This window comes from Acinonyx jubatus, chromosome A2, assembly GCF_027475565.1.
Source record: "Acinonyx jubatus isolate Ajub_Pintada_27869175 chromosome A2, VMU_Ajub_asm_v1.0, whole genome shotgun sequence".
NCBI lineage: Eukaryota > Metazoa > Chordata > Mammalia > Carnivora > Felidae > Acinonyx > Acinonyx jubatus.
In genome coordinates this window covers 22,979,720-22,993,334 of record NC_069383.1, presented here as the reverse complement: position 1 = coordinate 22,993,334, position 13,615 = coordinate 22,979,720, and the positions used below count along the sequence as shown (strand labels likewise).

At 38.7% G+C, this 13,615-nt stretch overlaps 1 protein-coding gene across 7 annotated transcripts in view; it reads right to left on the bottom strand.

Annotated features, from left to right (window-relative positions):
* Positions 1 to 13,615, bottom strand: part of UBE2H (ubiquitin conjugating enzyme E2 H) — a 101,442-nt gene that overhangs the window by 43,800 nt on the left and 44,027 nt on the right. For 3 of the 7 annotated variants that reach the window (XM_027075467.2, XM_027075465.2, XM_027075464.2), the window contains 2 exons: positions 1,593 to 1,669; positions 393 to 467 (listed from right to left, as the gene is read on the bottom strand). In XM_027075467.2, coding sequence (XP_026931268.1) covers positions 393 to 467; positions 1,593 to 1,669 — 152 coding nt within the window. Of the gene's footprint in view, positions 1 to 392; positions 468 to 1,592; positions 1,670 to 6,119; positions 6,165 to 6,379; positions 6,402 to 13,615 lie in introns of those variants that run through there. The other 4 variants (XM_053218087.1, XM_053218086.1, XM_053218088.1 and 1 more) reach the window with 3 other exon arrangements.

Here is a 13,615-nt window from a genome sequence, read left to right as displayed (position 1 = left end):
TCTAAAGAGGATTTTTAAATGACAGAATTAGAATAGACACTACATAACATTAACTCCAATAATCTAGCAATTAAAATGAGACTTAAGACATGTTTATTATTTTACTACTCAGCCTGAATGGACAGTGGGCCTTTAAGATTATTTAATCTTACCCTGACAGAAAAATCTAGAGTTATGATCATTACAATCATGCAAAGGGTTCATTTCACCATCTTCTGTCACACTAGGAAGTCCCACAGAAAGTCACTAATTAATTAACTAAAGCCCAAAAAGGAAAAATTCAGTTAAATAACCATTTCTGGAATTATCTCCCATAAAATGTAGGCTTTTTTTTCCTCTTTTTCTCTTTGATTTCAAAACTCTCTAATGAGACAAATTGAGTAGTTACATACCTATAGATGGAGATTTGAAAGGGTATTTATCAGGAAGATCCACTCTAACTTTCCATACTCCACCTTCATATGGTGCTGAAATACAAGTAAAAATGTTAAACATTGTAACTGTGTGTTTCCACATTAAAAACCAAATCTGAGTCAAGGTGAAACATTAAATCCTAATCTCTTTCGAAAACCTTGTAAATTAATTCCTTCAAGAGTCAGGGACCCCATAATTAGTAGCTATTATATGTTCAGATTAAAATACTTTTCTTTTTAAAAAAATTTTTTTAACGTTTATTTGTTTTTGAGACAGAGAGAAACAGAGCATGAACGGGGGAGGGTCAGAAAGAGGGAGACACAGAGTCCGAAACAGGCTCCAGGCTCTGAGCTGTCAGCACAGAGCCCGACACCGGGCTCGAACTCACGGGCTGTGAGATCATGACCTGAGCCGAAGTCGGCTGCTTAACCGACTGAGCCACCCAGACGCCCCTAAAATACTTTTCTTTAACAGATCTAGAGTTGGGGGCAATGGGATGGCTCAGTTGGCTAAATGTCTGACTTTGGCTCACGTCACGATCTCATGGCTCGTGGGTTTGTGGGTTCGAGCCCTGCATCAGGCTCTGTGTTGACAGCTCAGAGCCTGGAGCCTGCTTCACATTCTGTGTCTCCCTCTCTCTCTCTCTCTCTCTCTGCCCCTCCCTGGCTCTTGATTGGTCCCTCTCTCTACCAAAAATAAATAAATATTAAGAAATATATATTTTTTAAAGATCTAGACTTGGAAAATAAGCAAAGACTCATTTCTCCCGTACATTTACCTGATTCTGTAAAGTATTAAGCACTATTCAATTAATTGGTAAATAACAGCCTCCTATTTCAATCTACCCTGTTGACCACCCCTAACCAAACCCAAAAACAGAAATAGAAAAAATACATGAAACTTTCCCCCAAACCATCCACTGAGTAGCCACTCATTAAAAAATAAATAAAAATAAACAAGAGTATTCACAATTCATGTTTAATACTGTCGCATGGAGATAAAAGAGAAAAGCATATAAAGAGTTATGATAAAAGCAAGACTTCCTCACTGGTTCTACAGTTGCATTAAATTTACTGTTCAAATACTACCCCGCCACCACCTGTCACTGATATTCTCATTACTTATTAAGGAGTAGAGAGAAAAGAAAAAGAAGAGCGCACATCAACATGTGTACTTACTTCCTTGTGGTCCATAAAACTTCACTACAAATTCATTGAGTCCTCCCAGGATCGTAACCTCATGCTTACTCTCAATGCTAAGGCAGAAGGTAAAGGAAAGTACACAGGCTTTATATTACCTAGAACTAAAGATGATATCCCCAAGATATGCTATGTAAAGTGTTACCAACATTTGATATGAAACTGACAATATAAAATATACATAGTCATTCTGGTCACTTAGAAGGCAATATATACTCTTGTGAAAAGAAAGGGAATGAGCTTTAGATTCAGAGGCTGGAGTTCAAATCCCAGGACCGCCATTTGCTGGTTTTGCGGGCCCATGCAGAATAACATGAACTCACTCTTTGACAACCGGGAAACACCACTTCATAGAATTTCTGTAAGGACTGAATGGGTCAAATATGTAAAATGTGTAAGACTGCATTTTGTATATACATAGTGTATATGTATATACAATACATAATGTATATTGGATATAATGCATGTACATAATGTATATACATAAATGAAAAACAGGCACTTAGTTTTAGTTTTTCTCTCCTCTGTGAGCTCTCTTCCCCAACCTACTCCCAGTGACCCTTTAACGTAAACTCCATTATTCCCTTTAGTCAAATTCAAATACTCAGCATAGCACTGATTCTCCTAAACTGTAAATGCCATGCTCCTAAAATTATGGATTTACTAATAAGCCAAGTCCCCACCTGTTCTCCCCCTGGCTTGGAGAATAATCAAATAATTAGTGATGCCACCTTGCTAACAAGTACTGTTAAATGCAAAAGACCAGCAAGATATTTAAAAAAACAAAAACCAAAATGTTGTCTGTAGTATTTCCTTTCACCTATGCTTTCTCTCCCTTCCAAATCTCTCTGCCCCTTAGACTGGCCTCTGGGTTCTGGTGCATGCCAGGGCTCTCCTCACAGGAGCAACACTTCTGTGGTCTCTTCCTCAAAAACTTGCCTGTCCCTGAGACTCTCACCTCTTTAAGGTACTAATGTTCAGCTATAGGAACCAAACCAACCCGAATCAGAAATGAGAGCTACTGGTTTAATATGTACCTGTTTTATGTTTCTGTTTTGTAGTTCAAACAAACAATGACTCAGGAATTTTAGGTGCTGAGGGCCCTCAAATCTCACAATGAAATTAAACAACAACTAAACCCCTAACAACCAGTTATGATAAACTGGTCTTATCTTTCTCCGTCAGCAATGCCAATTACATTTTAATTACATGTACTATTACACAAAGGGAAAGAGAACTGAAAGAAATGTAAAAAAACATTCTCTTATATAAAGAAATACGGTCTTTTTAAAAGATTTGAAATTACATATTTGGCTTTCTTATTTTGTGGTCCTACGGGCCACGAAACAGAGGGGCTGGGTGTATTTTTGGGAAAGTGCCTTGCTGAAGAGCCTTGAACAATCTCCGCTGAAGACATGTAACAAGACAATTTAGTTTATGCTACTTTGATCTCATTCTTTTCTAAATGAAAACTATTTTAATAACATGCACACTGAAAGGACTCAAATAGTATCCACATTGTAAAATGGGCTTCATTTCTCGCTTGGTCAAATGAGACATTCATGGATGCTTTGGGGTAAATTCTACCTGACTAGTCACCTTCTGTCACCTGGCAAAATATTCCAAAGCTAATGCTTATGTAATAAATAAACGTACAACAGGTTTAAATTGTCTTAAAACAAACAAAAGAGCCAAAAGAGCACCTTGTGTTGTAAGTTAAACCTAGTTACAATAAACAAAATTAAACACAATAAAGCCCTTGAAGAAAACAGACTTTTTAAAAAATAATCTTGGGGGCTCCTGGGTGGCTCAGTAGGTTAAGCATCTGACTTCAGCTGCGCTGACAGCTCAGAGCCTGGAGCCTGCTTCAGATTCTGTGTCTCCCTCTCTCTCCGCCTCTCCCCCACTTGTGCTCTCTCAAAAATAAACGCTTAAAAATAAAAAAATAATCTCGGGGCAAAAAGGCTTTCCTAAGAACGACACCAAAGCCAGAAACCAGAAAGGAAAAGGTTAGCAGATACAAGCACAAACACACATGTAAAACTTTTGTATTGTAAAAGACAAAAAAATAGGTATGTATACGTTTTTTTAAGCAGGCATCAAGCCCGGCATGGAGCCGAACGCAGGGCTTGAACTCATGACCCAGAGATCAAGACCTGAGGGAAAATGAGACTCAACTGACTGAGCCACCCAGGCGCCCCATAAAAGGCAAAATTAAAACAAAGGACAACCGAGGAAGGAAAAAAAACTATAGCATATGACCAAAAAGTGTGAATTAAAATATGTAAGATTATTACAAAGCAGTAAGAAACATGAGAAACACCTTGACAAAGAAAAGACAAGAACAGCCAAGAAAACTGAATGAGCATAATTAAGCCAAAAAAATTTCAACTCATTAGTTTAAAAATCACACATTTTCCACTCTTTTCCACTATACACTGATAAAGAGGAAAGAGCTGATGAAAACCTCGTGTTCGGTGGAATGCAAATTAGTATTCCTGAGGGTAAATTTAACACTATATTCCAAAACTCAAAATGCATTTATCTTTTATTCAAATTTCCCTTTTATGAAGTTATTTTATAAAAAAAATAACCAGAAACTGCTGGTGGGAGTGTGACACAGTTTCAACCATCCTGGAAAACCGCTGGCGTGGTAAAGCTCCACACGTGCACCCTCCCAATAGTCAGGTATAGCCGTGATCACCAAAACACAGGTTCAAGGATGCTCACGGTGCTACTTACAAATCCAAAAATTAGGTTACGACCCAGAGACTCCCCAATAATAAAAAGGACTTACGGTTGTCACCCAACAGAATACTGCACAGCAATAAAAAATGAATTGCAACATGTTAAGTGCATGAGTCTCCCAGATAGGACAGTGACAGAAACCAGATACCAAAGAGTAGACACAATATGATTCCAGCCATACACATTTCAAAGAGACTAAATAAATCAACGGTGTCAGACATCAGGATAGTAGCTACCCTAGTGGAGACTGTGAGCACCGGGAAGTGGTTTGAGGGGGATTTCTGGGGTGCTGATTAAACCATTACTGTTTCATTTATCACTGAGTTACAAAAACGATTTTTCGTATATATATGCTATTGTCTAACCAAAAGTTTACTGAAAGTAAGTCAAAGTATATCTGAAACGTGCAAATATGTTTACTGGAATATATGAAATTTAAAAATGGAAATTAGGGGCGCCTGGGTGGCTCAGATGCTTAGGCGTCCAACTCTCTTATTTCACTAGTGTTTACTGATGCCCTCTCCCCACCCAGAGCTCTTCCAATGTACGTTTCTGCTCAGCTTGGGGTATCCAGTAGTAGTCAACTGAATAAAGTAGTACAGATAAAGATATCCCAGTCATTAAACAAAACCAAATAAATTCACAAGGATAATGAAAGAATAGAGTAAGGCAGAAATTTAAATGAGTTTAACAAAAGAAGTCATAAACTAATTTTTTAAATATAAAAATCTGTAGAAGCAGCATTCCTCATTAGCCAGAACTAACTTGCTATGAGTAGCACTGATTAAAATATTTATTTTTGAGAGAGAGGAGAATGTGGGGGGGGGAGGGGGGCGAAGAGAGAGGGAGACTCAGAATCAGAAGCAGGCTCCAGGCTCTAACCTGTCAGCACAGAGCCCGACGAGGGGCTGGAACCCACAAATCGTGTGATCATGACCTGAGCCAAAGTTGGACGCTCAACCGACTGAGCCACTCAGGTGCCCCTGACAGCAATTACTCTTAATCACTTAACATTCTGTTATCCACATGGATGGCTCTTCTAGAAAACTGAGATCATTTCTATCCTTTACATGGCTGCAATAAATCTGGGTTTCTTCCATTTTGTGACCTGTTTGAGAGTTAGCCCATGCTTTTATCTACTCTCCAAAGAGTCATGTTAAAATGAGATTAGAAATCAATGCTCTGGGGACGCCTGAGTGGCTCACTTGGTTGAGCACCCAACTTCAGCTCAGGTCATGATGTCACGATTGGTGAGTTCAAGCCCTGTGTTGGGCTCCTCTGTTGTCAGCATATAGCCCGCTTTGGATCCTCTGCACCCTTCTCTCTCTGCCCCTTCCCTGCCTGTGCTCTCTCTCTCTCTCTCAAAAATTAAAAATAAACATTAAAAAAAATTTTTTTTAAGGAAATCAATGCTCCAAACCTCCCCTTTCCCACAATCCCTGGTATGGTCTTCCACGTCAGATATACTGGCTCTGTCTTTAGTTACACATTATTAGTGAATTAGAGTTCTTAGAGTCCATTTCATATGAAAAGCTCAAGTAAGCTGAATGAAACCTTTAAAACTCCTACCAAGTTGGTAAAACGAAGAAGCTGTGCTAAATTTATGCTGCCTTGGAATGGTACAGACAACTAAATCAGATGGAAAAAAAGAATTTAAGTTTAGTTGAAAGAAAAACACTGCATTAAAAATAAGCCATTTCATCACCATGAATGACTGACTTGCCCACAAAAAATATAAAATTACTTGACTGCTGTTACCATGTGTGTTTATGGTAGAGGCCGCGAGTTTCTTTCTCCTCTCTGCTGCAAAGTCAAGGGCAAGGAAGGCAAATGAGAAGGCAGGTTACAATGACAAAAATAATGATCTATTTCTGATCAGGCTAGTACACTGGCAGGAGCTCACTAGAAGGTTTCTTCATTACTTTCTCAGTTTCAAAGCTTAAAAGCAGAAAATAACCTTCAGATACTGTTCTGGTAAAAATATGTTAAACAAACGCATAAAGCCACATTTTACTCACCTCTGATCTAAGCTGTTCGCAAAATACTGCGTTTTACTTACTTAGCATTTCACTATTAAGTACTATCAGCATTTTTGGTAGAATAATGATTAACATTCCCAGGAACCCAAGTTCATTTCACTTTTAAAATGCCAGCCACCCACCCCCTTATTTCCCCTGAATGGCATTATGATTACACAATCTAATATTTAAAGGTTAATGCCAAACTGTCAAGAGATAACTGACATTCTTGGCAAAACGTGTCTATCGGGATTTTAGAAATGATTTTTATATAGTTCTGGAATTTTCCAGAAAGAGAGCCAAGGGCTAAAAGCCTGTGCCACAGGATTGACCTTAACAGGTCAAAGACCTAGGAATCAGACAGCATTGTTTCCTAAGTTTACTGATAATGAGCTTATAAAATAAATGAGGGTGGCCTCCCTGAGCTGTGTCCATGGAAGTAAGGGACTGGGGTGAAGAATGTGCTTCTGTACAGAAAGTAGAAGCAATCTGTGTGGCTTTCTCTATATATGTTCAGACCAGTCTATTTCCAACCCTCCTTGAGATTAATCACATTCTGAAAGTTGAAGAAACTTGCCAACCTTTATTTACTACCTGGTATTCTTAATAAAAACACAGCGTGTCTTGTGAACCCATTAATGTGCAAAGTATCACAAAAATAATATTGGGTTATGTTTATAGAGAATCCTCCTTTAGGGATGTACACTGAAATATTTACTAACCAAGCTATATGATGTCTAGAATTTGCCTTAAAATAACCCAGTATGGGCAGAGTTAGGAAAGGGGTACAGAAGAAATGGCGGAAGCCTTGAGGTAGGAATTACTGAATCTGAATGATGGGTGCCTGGAGGGGGGAGCAGTCACCACATTGTTCTTCTATGTTTGAAATTTTCCATAAGAAAAGTTCTAACAGTGTAGAAGAACTTAGCTGCTGTAGCTGTTTCTCAAAAGCTTATGAAGGGGGGGGCGGGGCACCTGGGTGGCTCAATCGGTTATGCATCTGATTTTACTTTCAGCTCAGCACACGATCTCACAGTTCATGGGCTTGAGCCCCACGTCAGGCTCTGTGCTGGCAGTGCAGAGCCTGCTTGAGATTCTCTGTCTCCCCCGCTCTCTGCCTCTCCCCTTCTCGTGTGCGCTCTCTCCCCCCGTCAAAATAAACAAACATTTAAAGGAAAAAAAAAAAAAAAGCAAGCTTATGAAACAATCCAACATTTTTTCCTGAGGTCCAGTACTTAGTCTGAGGAAGAAAAAGGCAGCAAATGATCCAGTACGTAAAAGAACAAAGACTTCTTATTGAAATGAGAAGAATACTCTGCCAAGGTAGCAACTCAACAAGTGACATTCTAGATGAATGAAATTCAAAAGGATGTCTAAGAAAAATTCAACCACTCAGAAGGAATAGGAGCATAGCTTTTGCATACCTATGACAAATAGCCTCTGGGCAATAATTACTTATACCTTAAACAAAGGTACATCTGTAAAGAAAAATGGTCATGTACAACAGCAGAGGCTCCTGGGTGAGATGAAAGTTTAAATTAAAAAAAAAAAGGCTTTTAAAGGTTTGTATTCTTTTTATTAGGAGAGGGGAGGACTTTTACAGAAAAGAGAAATAATGAAAACAGAAATAAAAGCTATCAAGAAAATAAGCATGGGGAAAAGGATGAAAGGCAGTAATAGGGAAGGAAAAAGCCTTCTGCCAGTGATGAAATAAAATATAAAGAATAAGGGCATATTTTTATCATTTATCTCAATCTGGGAGACAATAATACAATGCCAAGAGCAATCAACAAAACAATATGCAGGTGTCATATTTCCTAAACTCAGACGATTTTATTCCCTGTATCACCCTCCAAAATATTTTAAGCTTTCCACATGAAGTGACAGGAATCTATTGTGCTGAGCTATGGAGAATATATTGTTAGCATCTATTAAATCCACAAAAGATCACAGGCTTTATTTCTGTTAAAAAGTTGGTTTACTAAATATTCTACACACAAGAGCCATAAGGCAAACACAAACCACTCTTGGACGAACCTGCTTAAAATTTAGCAAGGGAACAGGAGATCTGTACATTAAAGAGTAAAGGTAAAAAAGGGTTGCACCAAGTGCTACTACGGTCTACAGAAATAGATTTCTGCTAGTTTGCAGGTATAGACAGAGATGGATTTACACAGGGCTTAAGAACAGTATGGGATTTGGATGTGCAGAGGTGGGAGAGGCATTTAAAACAAAACCAGAAAAGCACAGGATATGTCCACAGAATGGGGACCACTACGTTTTTATTGTGATGAGTGGACCATGGGGAGTGTAAGAAAGTAAGCCAAGACCAGATTATCAATGGCCCCAAAGTATGGATTTTATACAGTGAACAGAGACAGTTTGTATTCCTAGGCACGATGAACGCAACCGTGCTTTACACAAAGATACCTGAGCTGTGGTGTGTAGGACTGGCTGAAGGGGTGATAAACAGTTAAAGCAAAAGAGCAGAAAAGAAACATTCAAGGCCTCAACTAAGGTAACAACCATGGGAATGATGGGAGAGATTAGAGAGACTTCTCAGGCTTTGCAACTGACTAGACACAGCATAGCTGATAGAAAGCAGCTCCAGTGCTGCTAGAGTATCTCATTTTCGTGGGAAACCAAAAAACCAGATTTCTAAGTCAATCTCATTTCTAAATGTAAACAGAGCACATGTGCTCCAATGTCTCTCAGTGAAGCTTTCTGGGATCATTCTACTTACAACCACAGGCTGCTACATTCCCAGCAACTAATTAATATACTATGTATTTTATTTATCTCTTTGTCTCCTACTACACAATGCAAACTTCGTAAGGACAAGGATTCTCTGGTTTGTTCACTGCTGCATTCTTAGAGCCTAGAAGAGTGCCTGGCACATAGTAGGGACTCAATCAATACTATATAAAATGAACATATGAAGTTGCAAGACAGGCATGACCTGAAACTGCCAATCTGAGGTCTGACTATAGTTGTAGCCTTGTCGGACAGCAGAGGTGATACTATTAATGGCAAGGTGGAACACAGGACAGAAGGGACAAATTTTTTATGGAAGATGCTAAGTTCGGTTTTGAACACACAAAATTTGAAGTATAAATGGATAAACCAAGCAACGATATACTATAAGCAGATGAACACTTGTGATTTAAAAAGTCACCTTGGGGGGGGCGCCTGGGTGGCTCAGTCGGTTAAGCGTCCGACTTCGGCTCAGGTCATGATCTCACGGTCCGTGAGTTCGAGCCCCGCGTCGGGCTCTGGGCTGACAGCTCAGAGCCTGGAGCCTGGAGCCTGTTTCAGATTCTGTGTCTCCGTCTCTCTCTGACCCTCCCCCGTTCATGCTCTGTCTCTCTCTGTTTCAAAAATAAAATAAAAACGTTAAAAAAAAAAAAAGTCACCTTGGGGTCCCTGGGTGGCTCAGTCGGTTAAGCTTCCAACTTCGGCTCAGGTCATGATCTTACAGTTTGAGTTCGAGCCTCACATCGAGCCTCACATCAGGCTCTGTGCTGATAGCTTGGGGCTCATGCTCATGCTCTATCTCTCAAAAATAAGTAAACAGTGAAAAAAAAATTTTTAAGGAGTATTCTTGTAAATCACTTAACTCTCAGCTTATTTCCCAATCTTTAAAAAAAGGGGGGGGGGGGCAGTGGGTGACTGAGGAGGGATTTCTACCTCATTCCCAGGATTGTTGAAGGTGAAATGAAATAAAATACCTACAAAGAAAGGTACCTGGCCCAGTATCTGACACAACAGGATTTCAAATTTTGGGGTGGGGGTGGGGGAGGAGGGGCAGAGGGAGAGAGAACCTCAATACAGGGCTCGATCCCAGGACCCTGGGATCATGACCAGAACTGATATCAAGAGTCGTACGCTCAACCGACTGAGCCACTCAGGCACCTCAGGAATTCAATTTTTTTTAATGTCAAAAATATACAAAACTGACTAGAGATTAGTTTCCACAGAACTAAAGTTTACTTAAGCAAAATCTTTTTTAATATCTAAAAAATTAAGTTTTCTTCTACATTCTTGAGAATACTAAAACAAAACAAGCATCCTTTCTTGATGTTTTCATTATGAATAATGGCTGCTATATGGCACCACAAAATACAATGACGTCATCTGGAACTAACAAGGCATATGCTTATTTTGTGAAATAGAAACTTCCCATACTGTTATGGAGGCATTGGCAGGTGCTTTTCCTAAGTTTTTTTGTTTTAAGTAATCTCTACCCCCAACATGGGGCTCAAACTCACAACCCCAAGATCAAGAGCCACATACCCTTCTCATGGAGCCAGCTAGGCATCCCCCTTGGTTTGTTTTTAGCTATGTTTGAGAGCTGTTAGTGGGCTACCATCCTTTAAAATGTTATCTATGGTGGTTATCAAAATCAGATAACCAAAGTTTATGAACTTTTAATTTTTTTAATTTTTACTTATTTTTTTTAAGTAGGCATGGAAGCCAATGCGGGGCTTAAACTCATGACCCTGAGGATCAAGACCTGAGCTGAGATCAACAGTCAGATGCTTAACCTACTGATCCACCCAGGTGCCCCCATAAAATTTAATTAAGAAAAAAAAATTCTAAAAAAGACATTCTCCAATAAATAAAATACACTTAAAATTTTTTTTTTTTATGTTTATTCATTTTTGAAAGACAGAGAGAGACAGAGCACAAGCAGGGGTGGGTCAGAGAGAAAGGGGGACACGGAATCTGAAGCAGGATCCAGGCTCCGAGCTGTCAGCACCAGAGCCCAACGCGGGGGCTCGAACTCATGAATTGCGAGATCACGACCTGAGCCGAAGTCAGATGCTCAGCCGACTGAGCCACCCAGGTGCCCCAATATACTTTTCCAGTTGTTTGTTTGCAGGTTTACAACTAAATTAGTTGACTGTAACTGCCAGAAACCTAAGTGATTGAGTGATCACTTATTTAAAAAGTCTTTTCAAAATAAGTATGTATTCTCCAGAAGCTTGTAAAGCAAAAAACTTTGACAACTTACTAGGATATACTGAATAAAGATACTTTATCTAAGGGGTAAAAGGTAGCATGTACTATGTTTTTAGGTAGCGTGTGTTTCAAAATTTTTACATAGTCAAAAATTTCAATGGGTAATAACAAGGTTAAACAGCAAGCATGTTCATTACCACCCAGCAGACTATAAATCACACTAGCCTTAGAAGAGATTTTTTTCCCTCAAGTGTTATGCTTTCATTTAAAGCTTCCATGTCAGAAACCAAAGTAAACACTGGCAAGATCTAAGTAAATGTTATTTTTTTTAATGGGAAAATCATCATAACTTAGCTTTTCCTGGATGCATTATTCGGCTTCCAGAGTTCCAAATAATAAAGTAAAAGACTCCAAAGAAAAATTAAGAGTCGTAAGTCACAGAAAATAATTCTTTCTAATAGATTTTAGAAAAGGGAAATATATCAGAAAGACATACAGGAAATCTAAGCCCCACTCCACCCCCCACAAAAAGGTTTTATAAAGCAGACCTATAGGGGCACATGGGTGGCTCAGTCGGTTAAGCGACCGACTTCACCTCAGGTCATGATCTAGCGGTTCGTGAGTTCAAGCCCCGCATTGGGCTCTGGGCTGACAGCTCAGAGCCTGGAGCCCGTTTTGGATTCTGTATGTGTGTGTGTCTCTCTCTGACACCCCCTCACCCCCTGTTCACACTCTCTCTTTCCTTCAAAGATAAACACTAAAAAATAAAGCAGACCTATAAAGCCCAATAGAAAAGCAAAGGAAAATATGGAAAAATGATGCCATCCTGAGACCAAAAAAACCCCAGTCAAAACAAGTAAAATGGGGGCACCTCGGTGGCTCAGTCGGTTAAAGTGTCCAACTTTGGCTCAGGTCAGACCTGAGCTCATGGTTAGTGAGTTTGGGCCCCACATGGGGCTCTGCGCTGACAGCATAAGAGTCTGCTTGGGATTCTCTCCACACACACCCCCCCACTGCGCCCCTACCCAACTTGTGCTCTCTCTCTCTCTGAAAATACATAAACCTAAAAGAAAACAAAAAACAGAAATAAAATATATACTTTCTAAGAAGCTCGAATTCCAGTTAAGCACTTCAAAATATTTAGAAGATTATTAATAAAATATAAATAGCTCTTTAAAAAACTCTACTGCTTTGCTATTTTATGGCAACTGTTCATTTTGTTTACTTTCAAAATAAAAGGTTATCAATAAAATATAAATAGCTCTTTAATAAACTTCACTGTTTTGCTATTCTGGCAACTGTGGATTTTGTTTACTTTTAATTAAAAATGCAGAAATCATATACATAAATTAACAATATATTAACTAAATAGTATATTAGTCTTAAATCATAAGATTAATCAAAAGCTTAATTTTCATGATTTGTTATAGCTTGATTCAAAGATAAAATACACAGTATGTTAAAAATAAATCATTTTCCCAGAGAATTGCTTATTATCTTAAGCATGATAAGGATATTATGGCTCTTTAAGAAAATGTCCCTATTTTTAAGAGGGACCAACTGATTTATGTAGTTGTTAATGACAACAATGTCTGGGATTTGCCCTAAAATATTTCATAGAGAAGAAAACGAGAAATGTGAGAAAGTCCTGATAACTGCAAAGTTTTAAGTGACAGAGACTCAGTGAACTCATCTTTCATTTTGTGCACACTTGAAAAATTTCATAATAAAACAAAATTATTTACTTTTATTTAATTTCCAATACCTACCATTTCCTCTTCTTCCTTTTTTAAATCAGAAGATTGTATATATTTAGCTACACTCTACCTCTCTGGAAGGTTGACATGCACTGTGAGGGAACTAGTCAAACATCCATATATTTAGAATAGAGCTTTGAACTGTGGAGAAAAAATGAGGACTTAAAAGATTCTCGAGACAGAAGACACCCCAGACATCAAGTTCACAATGAAAATCCTTAAACACTTTTCCAGAAAAATGGTTTAAAAAACGATTTTTGGAAAAATTTTAGGAGTAGGACACATTAAAAGATACTGGTACCTAATCACAACTTCCACCTTTCCTGTTTTCAGTTTGGAGGCAGATGAAACCACTATCCACATGTCAGAGAAGCTAACAGAAAGAACCCTGTCATTCCAAAGGCAGACTACCTAATCACAGGAGACTAGAGGAGAAAAACAAATGAATCACAACCTTAAGGATGACAATAGCACCTGAACTTGAAAACTTTGTGAAGTCAAAGACAACATGTAATTT